The sequence below is a fragment of the Heliangelus exortis genome, chromosome 3 (assembly GCF_036169615.1).
Source record: "Heliangelus exortis chromosome 3, bHelExo1.hap1, whole genome shotgun sequence".
Lineage (NCBI taxonomy): Eukaryota > Metazoa > Chordata > Aves > Apodiformes > Trochilidae > Heliangelus > Heliangelus exortis.
In genome coordinates, this window is record NC_092424.1 from 90,073,818 (window position 1) to 90,089,539 (window position 15,722).

General features: G+C 42.4%; 1 protein-coding gene across 4 annotated transcripts in view; it reads right to left on the minus strand.

The window, feature by feature from the left end:
- Positions 1 to 12,670, minus strand: part of ZNF451 (zinc finger protein 451) — a 38,587-nt gene extending 25,917 nt beyond the window's left edge. The window contains exons 1-6 of one of the 4 annotated variants that reach the window (XM_071741644.1): positions 12,341 to 12,670; positions 11,478 to 11,558; positions 7,083 to 7,166; positions 5,717 to 5,842; positions 4,073 to 4,184; positions 1,998 to 2,148 (exon numbers count right to left, since the gene is read on the minus strand). In XM_071741644.1, the coding sequence (XP_071597745.1) occupies positions 1,998 to 2,148; positions 4,073 to 4,184; positions 5,717 to 5,842; positions 7,083 to 7,166; positions 11,478 to 11,555 (551 nt within the window). In that variant the 5' untranslated portion in view covers positions 11,556 to 11,558; positions 12,341 to 12,670. Of the gene's footprint in view, positions 1 to 1,997; positions 2,149 to 4,072; positions 4,185 to 5,716; positions 5,843 to 7,082; positions 7,167 to 11,477; positions 11,559 to 12,070; positions 12,314 to 12,340 lie in introns of those variants that run through there. The other 3 variants (XM_071741646.1, XM_071741643.1, XM_071741645.1) reach the window with 3 other exon arrangements.
- Positions 12,671 to 15,722: the final 3,052 nt, after the last annotated feature.

Sequence of the window (15,722 nt, forward strand, 5' to 3'; positions counted from 1 at the left end):
CCTCTGAAGAGTAAAAATGTTCTTTTAATGTGAAAAATTTTGTCTTTTGGAGTTGTTGGACAAATGACTATCAAATCGACCTAAACTGTAAGATTCCTCATTTCCTCTATCATTAACCATATCAATTGAAGCATTCTGTACAGAGGTGATTCTCCCTGCAGCTTCCCTGTTAAAATGACTACTTTGCAGAGGAATCATATAAAGAGAAAGAAAACTAAAAAAGACTCAATTTCTTGCAGAAGAATTAAAAAATATATATATTTTTACCTCCCTGCACTAGTTCTGGGTGGGATGGAGTTAATTTTCTTTGCAGCAGGTGGTACAGTGCTGTGTATTGTATTTATGAACAACAGTCTTAGCAGTGCCTGAACAGTGTCAAGGCCACCTTTCTTTTTCAGGCTGCCTGCCAGCCTGTAGGCTGGGGGCAGGCAAGATGTTGTGAGCAGACACAGCTGAGACAGCTGACCAAAAAGATACCTTATACCACACCATGCTGTGCTCTGCAATAAAGGCTGAGTGAGGGAAGAGGAATGGGGGAGGTTTGGAGCAATAGCATTTGTCTTTCCAAGTAACAATTCCATGTAGAATGTAAAACCTTGCCTGTTGATGGGAATTCCATATTTTGCTTTGCTTGTATACACAGCTTTTGCTTTACTTATTAATGTTTTTTTAACTCAGCCCAGATTTTTCTCACTTCTACCCTTCCGATTCTACCTCACCCCCCTGTGGTGAGTGAACAAGCAGCTTTGTGGGGCTCAGCTGTCTACCAGGGTTAACCAACAACTTGGTTTCTCTCCTTAATATTTTCCCTATGTCATGTTCACTGCTCACATTTGCTGGAATTGACTCCAGTGAATGCTGATTAGCAATGATCAGCAATGAATAGACATCTGGCCTACAGCATGTTCTCCTCCTTCCCTTTTTGTGTACATTAGCATTTTACTCTAAGTTTGGATGAAGAAAAAACAGAACCAATTAACACAAATTTTGTTTCTCAAAAAGAACCCAGATACTAAAAAATGCTCAAGGAGGCAAATCAATTCAGAATGACAAAAAAACCCCAATAAACCAAAACAAGCAAAACCCCCCAAAATACCCCACCCAAACAATCAGGAAGTTTATCACATTATCTATATATAATCCATAACTTATTAATCTGCTCTCCAAATGGAATTTTGTCACTATAGGCAGGTTAAAGTATGCTTGATGCTGATGTTCTAAGTTAAAGCACTTTCACAGAAATCACAGAAAGTTAGGGGTTGAAAGGGACCTCAAAAGATCACCCGGTTCAAGCCCCCTACCAGAGCAGGGTCACCAACAGGTCACATACGAATGCATCCAGGTAGGTTTTGAATGAAGGAGACTCCACAACCTCCCTGGACAGCCTGTTCCAGTGCTCTGTCACCCTCACAGTGAAAAAAGTTTTTCCTTGTATTTACGTGGACCCTCCTGTACTCAAGCTTGCACCCGTTGCCCCTTGTCCTATCATTGGACATAACTGAGAAGAGCCTGGCTCCATCCTCCCCTGGTACTTTCCCTTTATGTATTTATAAACATTGATGAGGTCACCTCTCATTTTCCTCTTCTCCAAGCTGAGAGCCTTTCCTCAAAAGGGAGATTTTCCACTCCCTTAATCATCTTGGAGGCTCTATACTTTCAAGCAGTTCCCTGTCCTTGAACTGAGCGGCCCAGAACTGGACACAATATTCCAGATGCAGCTTTCACTAGGGCAGAGGGGGAAGAGAACCTCTCTGGGCCTACTAACCACAAGAGCACATTGTTGGCTCATGGTCATCATTCCATCCACCAGCACACCCAGGTCCCTTTCCCCTTCACTGCTCTGCAACAGCTCAGTCCTCAACCTATACTAGTACCTGGGGTTGTATTTTCCCAGAGTCAAGACTTAACTTGCCCTTGTTGTAATTCATTAAATTTCTCCCTGCAAATATTCTCTCACTATTACTGCTTGCACTGGGCTCTTTCACTATTGTGCTTACCTTTGAAGGTGACCTAGGAGGAGATGTGCATTATCAAACTCCCTGTTGCAGCGCATCACAGGACAAGATATGGGACTGCTATTGGTTCGTGTCTCACTTGCTCTCTTATAGATACCTCTTCTTCCACTGTTAATGGTACCTGGTTTAAGACCTATGTTATAAAACAAAGCACTTAACCAGAATCTGAATTATACAGGTTTAACAAAAAAAAATAAGACAAGCCCTAAAGCATTAAAAAAACTGAGTTATATTGATTCTTTGAAGTAAGCTAACAATGCACTGTATCATAGAATGTCAGGTTGGAAGGGACCACAAGGAACATGTGGTCCAACACTTCTAATATTATTTACATGATATGTCTCAGCACCCTGTCGAGCGAAGACTTAAAACTTCCCAAAGTGCAGAATCCACCACTTCCCCTGGGAGATCATTCCAATGTCTGGCTGTCCTCTTAGCAAAAAAGTTTCCTCTTGTGTTCAAACAGAATCTTGCCAGGAACAACTTGTGCCCATTGCTCCTCGTCTTGTCCATGAGACTCCTTGCATAAAGGAAGTCTCCATCTTCTTTGTAGCTGTCCTTTAAGTACTAGAACATCATAATAAGGTCTACCCTAAGCCTTCTCAAAGGCTGAACAAACCCAGTTTTCTCAGCCTCAATGTAACGCAATCCTAGTATGGCAAATTCACAGATGACACTAAGCTGGGGGGAGTGTGGATCAGCTGGAAGGCAGGAGGGCTCTGCAGAGGGACCTGGACAGACTGGAGAGTTGGGCTGATTCCAATGGGATGAGGTTCAACACGGCCAAGTGCCGGGTCCTGCACTTTGGCCAAAACAGCTCCAGGCTGGGCACAGAGTGGTTGGAGAGCAGCCAGACAGAGAGGGACCTGGGAGTCTGGATTGACAGGAAGCTGAACATGAGCCAGCAGTGTGCCCAGGTGGCCAAGAAGGCCAATGGCATCCTGGCCTGTATCAGGAACAGCGTGGCCAGCAGGTCCAAGGAAGTGATTCTGCCCCTGTACTCAGCCCTGGTGAGGCCACACCTCGAGTCCTGTGTCCAGTTCTGGGCCCCTCAGTTCAGGAAGGATATCGAGGTCCTGGAGCAGGTCCAAAGGAGGGCAACCAGGCTGGTGAAAGGACTCGAGCACAGATCCTATGAGGGGAGGCTGAGGGAGCTGGGGCTGTTCAGCCTGGAGAAGAGGAGGCTCAGAGGAGACCTCATCACTCTCTACAACTCCCTGAAAGGAGGTTGTAGCCAGGGGGGGATTGGTCTCTTTTCCCAGGCAACCCTCAGCAAGACAAGAGGGCACGGGCTCAAGTTGTGCCGGGGGAGGTTTAGGTTGGACATTAGAAAGAATTTACTGAGAGGGTGATCAAGCATTGGAATGGGCTGCCCCGGGAAGTGGTGGATTCTCCATCCCTGGAGATATTTAAAAAGAGACTGGATGTGGCACTTAGTGCCATGGTCTGGGCTGCCCCGGGAAGTGGTGGATTCTCCATCCCTGGAGATATTTAAAAAGAGACTGGATGTGGCACTTAGTGCCATGGTCTGGTAACTGCAGTGGTAGTGGATCAAGGGCTGGACTTGATGATCTCTGAGGTCCCTTCCAACCCAGCCAATTCTATGATTCTAAGTGTGCTCTTGCAGTTGAGGAATCTGTCTCTTCAGTCCCCAGAAGGATTTTTCAGCTGCTTTGACACCATCGCACCAGGTCATCCAGGCAATATTTTAAAGTGATTGAACTTTAGGAAGTTATGTAGACATCTTTCAGTTCAACAGTAATATTTTTTCCTCCCAGCAGCAGGGCTTACAGAAGAAGTTAACATTGCCTGAGTGATTTTCAGACCTCATGGATTAAGTTTTCTAAGCAGCAAAACATCAGAAGAATAGCTTTTTTGAAAATAAGTGTAAAAACTTTCAAATGCCACACCAAAGATTAATATTGTAAGACTTGACTATGCATAGGAGGCAACTGCAAATCTCAGTGTCAGTATTGTTCAATGTGATTATCAGATGTTCTATTCTGCAATAAAGGACCTAGAAAATGTATCACTGAAACCTAGTGCCCTATACTTACCTGGCATTTTTAACCACTGCTTGACACACAATCTTGCAGCTTCTGTGTCAGTGTGTTGTCTAATAAATTCTAGTTCTTGCAACGCATGAGCACATTGGGAATCAACTTTCTCCTGAAGGAGAAAACATCAGGCAAGGTGGTGATTAAAAACAACCAAACAAGCCAAAAATGCCCCCTAGTTCCTCCCCCCCCCAAAAAAAAAACAAAACACAAAAAAAAACCCCACACCAAACCCAAACAATTCAGGATTCAGTATGTGCTCCAAAACTTACAGGTCAGTCTCCTAAGGAAAAAAAAAATAACACAAAAAAAACTAAGGGCAGAGTGGGGAAATAATCTTAAAACCTGATATCTATATAACATAATAAAGATTAAATGTAACCACAACAAAGAAAAATTTGAAAATAGGAACCAACAATTTTTGTACCCTAAAATCAAAGCTACAGCTTATGTCAAGTGTTTTACTGTTATGGCACCTAATGAACTTTCTGAAGCATGTACATAACCCAGAAGACTTTGAAGACTATGACTATAAAACAAAGACTTTTTTCTTTTAAGCAACACAAACCTGCTATTGGAGCCTAGAACTTGATTTGTTCCAATGCCAAGGCAAATAAATATATGGCAGTTTTACTTCCAAGAGTAATTTTAATTCTGCAGATTGCATTACCTGATGAAGAGTGAGAAGCCACCCAACAGGAAAATACTTATCACCAGAAAAAGCATTTTGTAGCCTTCATTCCCAGACTTCTTTAAAAGTTACATAGCTATTTCTGACTCCAGATGAAAATTGTACACAAGACATTAACAGATTGCCAAATATAAGAGGAGACAACTTCCAGGCTTCCTTGCACTACATCTAACAGCCTTTTACTCTGTTGTATTGCAGATGACAGCAAGCTGTAACTACAGTATAATTATGTGACTTAAAATGCTATTAACAGTGTTCAGAAAATTAAGCTGGAAAGTCATCATGTTCCACAAATACTGGATTTGCATTTGCCCATGTTGAACTTCGTGAGGTTGTTGTAAGCCCATTCCTCCAGGCTGTTCAGGTCCCACTGATAGCAGCCTTGCTCTTAAGCCTTCTGACTGCATATCCCAGTTTGTAATAAAAACAGAAAATCTATGCTTTTCAAGTGACTGCAAAATACAATTAATATGATTCAATTTTAAAATTATGCCTTGTACACAGAAAAATTTATCCCATTATAAAATATTACCTGATAAAAAGATTCAATGTGGCAAACAAGTTCCCAAATATGTCCAACAAAAGCAGGAAGATAACTAGGTTTGCTGCATGGTGGTTTGGGATAACTGCACTTTTCCAATTATTTAACCAGAATAATTAATGCAAAGGTCCCTCTGCTACATGAACTACAGAAAAAGTTTTTGCCATTGGCTTGCATGCCATTCAGGCTTTATTCCACCCTTAGGAACTGCATCAAAACTAAGCAATCTGATCAGTTAAAAGCCACTGGCCCATACTGTGTTCAAAAGGATGCCCCAGAATCAAAAATCTCCAATTGATAGTTCCAGGTCTGGTTCACCAATCTTTTTATTTATGTAGTAGTGAAAACAAACACACACCTGACTCCCAGGCCTGTGTTATGCAATTCCACTGAAACAAGACATATCTAATACCTTAAAGGCTTTGTTTTTCTCTTCTTTTTGCCTCTTCTCTACTTCAACGTGGCGTGCCAGACGATCCAGGGTTGAAGCGACTCGTTCTTTCTGATAGTCAATGTGATCTTTACGCTTTGTAACTCTCTACAATTAAAAAGTTAAATTTTTATTTGGTAATCATTGAGTAACAGACACCAATACAGTGAAAAGTGGTGCCCAAGCATCAGGACATAATTCAGTACAGATACTCTGATACTACATTCCACAATCTTGCCGCTTTTCTCTTCCTATTTATCAGCATCTTTAACTTCTGTTCAAAAAGAAACAAAACACTACACACATCTCTACATGTTCTGGGCAATTCAGTATCACCATTAACCCCACTCAATCACTAGAAGAAATATGGATGGTTGTGATGGGTGTCCTAGAAGTGTCAAACAAATTACGTATATTATTTTAAGTAGGTAAGCCAAATTCCTCATATTCTCAAGGCCAACATACAATTCATGTGAAAAACTGAGAAGTGATACCATTCTTGTTCTAAGGCAACATTGCCCAGTGCCTTCAGAAAGGCTTTTTCTACCATTAGCTTTTTTCTACCATAAGGGATAGGCCACACACTGAAGTTTGTTTCTGCTACATGACAAGCTCAAAAAAATCAGCACTGTGGACTAAGCCTCTGCATGAGCAGAAGATCCACCTTTCCTTAAGAAAGAAGTTAATTACACACATCCTCTGCTGCAATACTGGCAAGCAAAAGTCACAAGACTTCTGGTTTTGGCCACTGCAGCCAAAAGCAACTCTCTGCCACTGTCCCTCTCAAAGGCTCTGCAGTGTAGGCACACTGAGCTTGAGGGATACATTAACTGAGCAGCCTGCTTCTGAGTCATGCATCATTAGGAGGGATAATGAAGAATGAGGCTGAGTTAAGACCAGCTTGTCATCAGTAAGATGTCCTCTAACCTATAAACTGCTCTAAAACTTTATTTTAGAATGAAAAGGCATAGAAGTAAGTCAGATACAGTTGCAGGCTAGAGACTAGACACATGACTTACGAAATTGCTTGTAAAGTGACATTTTTCTTAGATACACTTGCTAAAGACACTGAAAGCCACATAAAAGTTCCAAGTTCATTTCAAGAAGGCAAAAAAAGCTCTGGAAAAAATTAAGTGTTGGCATTCTTGCCTTTCACTCAACAGCAGGTAAAAAAAGCACCAATCAAATGAAATAACCCACAAAACCAAGACTTTAATGCTGGCTTATTTAATTATTCCTTGTTAAAAACACCTCAGTATTTCTTTTGTGAAGAGTAACCAATTGGAAAAAATAGAGGAGACTATTTTAATCAACCACGAAGTCTCAGAATACATTGCAACATACTCACGTGAACATAAGAACTGCTGCTAGGCTCTTCATCCTCACTACTGACAAGATCAATGCATTCCAGTACAGGTCTTAAAGGTCCTTCCTGGGGGAAAAAAAAAAAGTGTTAAAAATATACACAAGCATTAGATTGCCTTCCTTAGAGCTAAAATGTTGCATGCACTGCAGCACATCATCAGCATTAGCAATACCTGAAAGAGAAATTCACCATGGTTTCAAGAGGGTTCAATAAGTATTTCCACACTGCGACTTTTCCACTTAACAAAGTACCAAATACTCAAAAGCACAAAGAGACACACCCAAATAGTCTGCCCAGCCTTAAGTTGCAAAGATGTGCAGCCAGAGACCATGGTCAGGACTCCACACAGTGATATGGAGGACAAAGGACCCTGGCTATCAATAAGTACTTAGGTCTTTATTCTTCCTAACTTGGTAGCCATGTGCTTCTTTTGAGTATTTCCCATCTTTTGTTGCCCTCTGAGTCACTAAAGTTGACTGATGGGTTTTGTCTCCTCAAGATGTCTTAAGGCTCTAGATCTGCTCTTTGTCTTCTGCATTCATCTTAATGGTTTTAGCATTGACTGTAATTTCTGTAAATGCTGTGCCCTGCTTTCCTGATCCCAGTGTCTTCAAAAGTTTTATGTAGATGGTCCATGACCTCAATGAGTATAGGCAGTATCATCAACAGCTGATTTAAACACCTTCACATGCCTCCTCCCCTCCCAACCTTATTTTTTTTTCTCATTCTGTCTGGCAATTGTGTGTATGTGTGCAGTCCCATTCATTATCCATTCATACCAATTTTAACATTTCTATCACAAGCTTCTCCCAGAGAGCAGAATGTCAACAAAAACATGAAAGAGCAAATGAAGAAAAATTTAAACCATCAACCCAAACTAAGCACATAGACTTTAAGTTTTATAAAGAAGATGTGAAAAAAAAATATGTCCAGAGCTCCATCCACACACACTGCAAAAAGTCTTCCATTTTTAAACTCAAAAAAAAAAAAGAAGCACTATGTCCACATCATCTGATGTCACACAAAAACCCCGACCCCATATCATGCTACAACATGATCACATATGAACCCAACAGGACAACTAACATGAAACAGGATGAGTTAAGCCTATACATGCTGAACAAAAAATATTCCTAGTGACTCCAACTTTGATCCATGGTGACAGGTGATAGACATCTGCAAGGAAAGGCAAATTTAAATAAAATCTCCACGTCATCAAAAGGTTACCTAACCTCAAAGTAAATAAATAAAAAACAAGAACAGTTTTAATCTTTACATAGTGAGTGGTGCTTTAAATTCTGTAGATACTGAAAACCTCTATAAACTTCAGGACATTAAGCCTTTACTAAACAACAGGTGTCAGCAGTTGTAATCAGTTCAATAACATGTTTTGAAGTATTTATCTCTGATCCTAACAGCTGCAGCTTCTTCAAATCACAGATTTTCCTTATTTCCTTTTACTTACTCTCTAGGTTCAGCAATTAAAAGTTAGGAAATTGACACCTGAAAAGCAGAGTAACTTGCTTTCAAACCTCCAAAGTTATAGTGACCAGAACAGTAAATTCAGCTTACTACAAGTCACAGTACACTCATTCAAATGTTGTTTGTATACATAAAACATTCTTTTTTTCTTTCTGCATTCAGTGCCTCTTACTACCCAATTTTTATGTAGTATTTTCTGGGGTGCATTCCCATTTGGACACAAATGAAATATGATAACTCTTTACAATGACTCCTCAAAAAAAAAAAAAAAAAAAAAAAAAAAAAGAGAGCAAAAGAAAAACCCCAAACCACCACATTATCTGCCTGTATACATTCCTGAATAAGAAAGCTGCTCCCAAACACAGCATTACAGCATTTAGTTAGGCTAGATTGAGTTTTATTTCTGGGTGGCTTAATCTTTAGATGAAGATTAAAACCAAATACAGAAACTACAAGTATGAGAACTACAATCCTTGATCTGATCAAAACTCATCTTACAAAAGATATTGAGAATTAGGGAAAACTGTACAAACCTAGCCTAACCATATTTACTCAGCAACTGCTTAAGTCAATATAGGAGAAAAAAAGCTGTAAAGCTGTGACTTTTAATGATGGCTTTAAATCAAGTTTGGGGTTTTTTTTTGGTTTTTTTTTTGTTTTTTTTAAAGAAGCATAACGATAAGCCTTATCTTTAAAGAAAGTCAGAAAAAATGAGTGGATTAACGCCATTACAAAGCCACAAAACAGTTCAGGAGTCCAGTTCTTTCAGTTCAGACTGTGGCAACTTGAATCTGTCTCCTTAAGTGCTACAGACCCCATTAAACCTGTGAATCTCTTCATTCTTGTCTTATCCTTCCTAAGGAAACAGAATGGGGGCTAGGCCACCCTATCCTAAGAAATTAAGCCATTAGAAATAATGGCTTGCATTGTAGATGAAATTACATTTTTCTGCTGGCATAAAAAATACTACATTTAATGACTGTAAGTAGAATGCAGAATTAAAAGGTGGAAAACTATGGAAGAACAGTTTAAGTTCTCTGAATGAAGGTAAATATGACTTGTAAAAAACTCAGGTACCAGCAGAGATTGCTTTTGCTTCATCAAATGAAGACTTTTTGTCCTAGTCCTACAGTAAGAATTCCAACACTGAGTGACTGAAATGAAAAAAAAGTACTAAACTACACACAAAACATCATCAAATCCAAACGAAAAAATCCCCCACTCAAAAAAATTTAACTCTCAAGAATACTGAGATCAAGTGGCCTACAATAACTTGTGTCTACCAAAATGAGCATATGTTGAGATGTGGCTTCCCTAACACAATTTATACAATACCACCTGGTGCACTTGAACGATCAGGTAACATTCACACCCCACATTTATTAAATCTATACACTTCTAGTCATACACATGCTTATATGGAAATTATGACCTGAAGTTAGCCAAATAGTTTAGAAATCCTTTTGCAAAGTCCCAGTTCACCCTTACTCAGAGAAGCAAATGGGAGATGCACGGACACACTGCTAACATTAGGTAATGGCCAGGGTCACACACCACTCCCTTATATTCATCAGTGACATTAGGGTCCTCACCCCAAGGTATCACTCCTGCACAACCAAGCCTAAGCATTGTCACCTTCCTGTATATAGAACCCTCACCCCAAAGAGATCATCTCTGCCACCACAAAGGCTCCATATTGTCCAAAGGTGAAATCAAGACAAAAAGGTAACAGAAGGACTGATTTTAGTCTCTTTTCTTTCAAGTACTGTTCCTGGTGTTCCAGCAGCCCTTCAATCATTACACATTTAAAGCTATACAAGCTTCCTCATTCTTGGCCACTGTTTCAAGAAGGGGAAGCTCATGCAGGTGTGACACAAGTGAATGCTTGTGTGTATATAATGAACTTTGAACTCGTCATTCCATTTTGACCAAATTAACTAGAAGACCAAGAAGTCTCAAATCAGCTACTTACAATTTTCACAAAAATATGCATGTTGTTTTTATTTGAGCACCCAAATACCCCTGCAGAAAAAGTCTGCATGCTGAACTTACGGTTTAATCAAACATCACACAAAACCAAAAAAAAACCCCAAAACCAACACACCTAGGTATTCTTCAGCATTAAAAGTGACACAAATCCATTGGAAGCCAGCCCTTATATGTCATGGCATCAATTAAACTTTCTTATTTGCACAATTTGTTCCTTAGGGAAAACCATCTTTCTGTTCTTGCATGTACCCCTGCCATTCAGCACCACTTCACTGATGTTGGATTGAGGCCAGAGTAGAGTCAGCATGAAAAACATTCTGCTTTTCCTTAATATTCAACATATGTGTCTAAAATTACATCACATAAGCCACATGTCAGCGTTAGACTGGGCACTGCACTGTAGTTATTATTATACAGTGCTTTATGATTGGAGAAGATTTTTTTTAAGGCCTCTAATTATCTCCTTCCTCTTCTACACAAAGTAGTGTTTTTAACATTGTTTTGCCAAGTGAGCAGTGCTTTATGCCATTAACATCTGTGGAATTATTAATGAACCAGAATGCTATCCAATATGATTAGTAGAAAAATAATCTACAGTGACTTCTCATACACTTCACTGATCACTGCTAATCTCCCACTCACCTGTTGGGACACTGAAATCTATATTGTTTCTAAAGGAACAGCTGACTGAACCTCACACCATTCTAATGAAAGGACAGATAAGCCTTTATAATAAATTTGCTACCTGCCACAAAGATTTACAGATTAAATTACAGATTTACAGATTAAGCCCAAATTTATCTAGCAAAACATAATCATCAACAACAACCCCCCCACCCCTTTTTATCAGGCTACTGAGAGCATTATTTACACAGGCAGCATGTTACCAGTTCAAGATTTACTTACTCCAATGAACTCGATCTCATCTTCACTTTCAGAAGCTTGTAATTTACTGTCCCGACTGACAGAGCTATGAGACTCCATTACCTGAACAGAAACAAACAAGAACACCCTTCATCACTTCATTTATTTTCTTTTAACAACATAGCATTTTCCATTTTATGCCTACTTGGGCTCTACAGCCTATCTGCACCCTCCATATCATTCACTGATTGTCAGTAACACCCGAATAAGTGATGACTGTTTTAACCAGAACCACATTACTGTATTTTTACTGTATTTTTACTGTATTTCTACACACATGCAAAACGTGGCCTAACACACGAAGCATCCCAACACCTGTATCCGACAGCAGCCACAGCTACAGCCTCAAGCCCCGAGCCACGGGCAGGCCCGAGCTCCGGCCCAACGCCGCTGCGCAGCGGCTGAGCAGGCACACAGCCCGGCTTAGCCACAGCCACGGGTGAGCTCAAGCATAACCAGAAGCTAAAGGTGTTTCTTGATGCCTTTGGCCACTTTAGAATGGCAGCAGAACTAGAAGGCTGAGCTTCTCGCTCCGAAACACGCCCCCGTCCCGCCGAACAGAAGTGGTACTTAACAGCACATCTCCCGTGCGAGGCGCGGAAACGCGGCCCGCCCCAGGCCGGCCCCGGCAGCGCGGCCCCAGCGGACAGCCCTGCTGACTCACGCTGCTGCTCCATCCGCACGGGCAACCCAGCCCCTCACACACCGCCGCCAGCCCGCCCCACCTCGGGGTCAGCGGCGAGGAAAGGAGCGGCGGCCTCACCGGGCGACCGCTGCTCGCCCCGCAGGCGCTGGGTTGCCAAGCGACGGCCCCGCGCCCCTCACAAGGCCCCGGCCCCGCTCACCCCGCTGAGGTCGGCACCCGAGGGCACCCCCAAGCCCCGACCCAGCCCGACTCCGCTTCTTCTTCAACACGGGCGCGGAGGAGAGGGAGAGGTGGGGCGGGAACGCGGCACGGCTTGCCGGGATCTGTAGTTGCCGCTTGCTTCGCCTCGTTTTCCCTCCTCTTCCCCTCCCCCCATGGCAGGTGCCGGCGCTACCGCGACAACGGCATGGCACAGACCCCCCTCCTTCTGCTCTCCCGGGGCGGTGTTTCGCCGCTCTTTCCGTTAATATTTTCCTGCCGCCCCTCTTCCGCCCTCAGTTCGGTTGCAGAGAGTTCCTGCTCACAGGAGGAAAAGCCACACTACACTTCCGGGGAGGAGGAGGAAAGTGGCGGCGGCGGCGGCCATTGGGGCTGACAGGGGAGGGGGCGGGAAGGCGGGATAATCGCTTCTCCGGGGGTGGGCGCCGGGGTTCCGGCTGCGGGGTCCCGGTCTGGTCGGGCACTGTCCCCGCATCGCAGGCAGCTAGTGTTCCGTTCACCCTCCTGTCTGCCTATCCAGCCCAGACACCGGCAGCTTGTCTGTGGGGATCTTGCAGGAGACGGCGCCAAGGGCCTTAGTGAAGTCCAGATAGAAAGTGTCCATTGCTCTGCCCTCATCTGTCAGGCCAGTCACTTTGTCAGAGTTGGTCAAGCATGATTTCCCCTTGGGAACACTGTACTGATGAGTCCTGATGGTTTTCCTGTCACTGACGTGCCTGCAAATCGGTGCCAGAATTAGCTTGTCCCAAAAATCCAGGTCTCTCACACATTATACAAGAAACCCATCCACAAAGACTCGAGATAGTTTTAATATCCAATTCTGTGCAGGAAAGGGAGCAAAGCAAGCTCATCTTCCAAAAAAAGTGTTACCCTTATACACAGAAACATGTAATATTACTTTAATTGTATTCTATTACTTGTATATGTGATAGGTTAATTAGTTCTTCACTTCCATTTAAAGTGACTTCTTGAAAATTTTGCCACACATGCTCAAAAAATAAGTGACTTTTTGTTGGTAGAGGTCCCTCTAGACTATGGGTGGTTATTTTAGTATGATAATAGTACATTGATATGCTGATGAGATGTTAATAGGGTGAGTCCAGTATTTTCTACCAAATACTCAAGGCTGTAACCAAGACAAGTTAATTGAGAGCCCTTTCACGTGTCTTGCAGGCTTTTTTTATCTTGAGGATGAGCTCCTAACTAGTTCGGACATGATTTTCTCTAGTTCTTATTCTTTCAGTGTTATGTAAGGTCTGGTTTTATTTTATGTGTCTGTGTTCTTTCATGTGATTTGTCCCCAAAATTTTAATTATTTCAGATCAGAAGTGACATCAGTTCCATGCATCCTCCTTCTTGCACTCCTTGAAGATAGAGGTGACATTTGCTGTCCTCCAGTCCTCAGATACATCTCCTAGTCACTGTGATTCATAGAATCATAGAATGGTTTGGGTTGGAAGGGACCTTAAAGATCATTTGGTTCCAACCCCCTCTGCATGGGCAGGGACACCTCCCACCAGGTTGCTCAAAGCCCCATCCAACCTGGTCTTGAACACTTCCATGGAGGGGGCAGCCACAACTTCTCTGGGCAACCTGTTCCTGTGTCTCATCACCCTCACAGTGAAAAATTTCTTCCTAATATCTAAACTAAATCTACTCTTTCAGTTTAAAACCAATCCTTTGTGTTTTATCACTGTATGCCTTTATAGAAAGTACCTCTCCAGCCTGCCCACAAGGCCCCCTTCAGTTACTGGAAGGCTGCTCCCTAGAGCCTTCTCTGGGTTGAACAATGACTGATCAGAGATTATCAAGAGTGGCAGTAACATCTGCCATCTCCCTCAGCACTTGTGGGTGCACCCTACTAGACCTATGTATGTCCTCTGTTCCTCTTCCACCAAGCATACATCTTCTTTGGCCCAGCCTTTCTGTGTGATCTCTGGGACCTTGGATCCTAAAGACTGCTATTGCTAGTAAAGACTGAGGCAAATAAGTTATTCAGTAACTCAGCCTTTTCTATGTACTGTCTGACTAGGCCACCTATCTCATTTAGCAATGTGGCCACATTTTCCCTAGTCTTCTGTCTCCTATGTACTTAATAGCGTCCATTCTTGTCTTTGACATCCCTCCAGTTCCAGATGTGCTTTGGCTTTCTTAACCTCATCCCTAGATGCTTGGATGATGCTTCTGTATTCCTCCCAAGTTAGTCATCCTTGCTTCCACCTTTTCTATTCTTCCTTTTTATGTCTCAGTTTGACCAGGAGTTTCCTGTTCATCTGCACAAGCCTTTTGGTGTTTTACCTGACAGATATTTGAAGAGGCCACAGTTCACTCTTCTGAAGTCCAGGATCGTAAGCCTTCTCTTTACACTCCTCCCTCCTCTCAGGATCCTGAGCTCCACCATCTCACAGTCTCTGCAGCTCAGGCAGACTTTGAGTTTCACATTCTCAACAAGCCCTTCACTGGTAAGAGGTCCAGCAATGCACGGCTCTTCATTGGCCCTTGTTGGCTCCTTTATGACTTGGAAGAGGAAGTTATCAGAACACTCCAGGTACTTGCTGGGTTGTTTTATGTCCTGCTGTGTTGTCCCTTCAGCAAATATCCATGTGGTTTAAATTCCCCATGAGGACCAGGGCTTGCAGACATGAGGCTGCTCCTATCTGTCTACCTCATTTGTTTGTTCTTGGTCAGGCAGCCTATAGCAGACACCTTCTGTAACATCACCTTTACCTGTCCACTTTAATAGTCTTCTAGCTCTAAGGACAGCTCAATACACTCCAACTTCACTTTCACATAAAGGGCAACTTCCCCTCCTTGTTTTCCTAGCCTGTCCTACATAAAAAACCTTTCTCTCTTCATTGTAAAACTCCAGCCATGGGTGCCATCCCACCAAATCTCTGTCATCCTAGCAAGACCATAGCCCTGTGACTGCACACAAGCTAACTCATCATGTTTATTCCCCATACTGCATGCATTAGAATACAGGGACTTTAGAGAGGTACCCCAGAACTCTGCTTAGAAAGAGATTGGAGGATTTCTCTATCATGGTGCCTTGTAGGCATTTCCTTGCTTACAACCAACCATTGGAGATGATCCCACTTAAATCCCATTTTGTTTATTCTGTGTTCTGTTCCTGTCACATCACCCCAGGCCCTTTGCTCTTTGTCCATCACTCCTTCATAGTGCTGCTGATTACTCTGTCTCCCTTCTTAGTTTAAGGGAGACAGTTTACTCTGTCTCCCTCTTACATGGTCAGCCATCCTACTGGCAAAAATAGCTTTGCCCTCCTTAATGAGGTGATTTTCATCTCTCTCAAGAGAGAGTCACTGTGCCATTTTTCTGCAGTAGCCGTCAGCCTTCTCCAA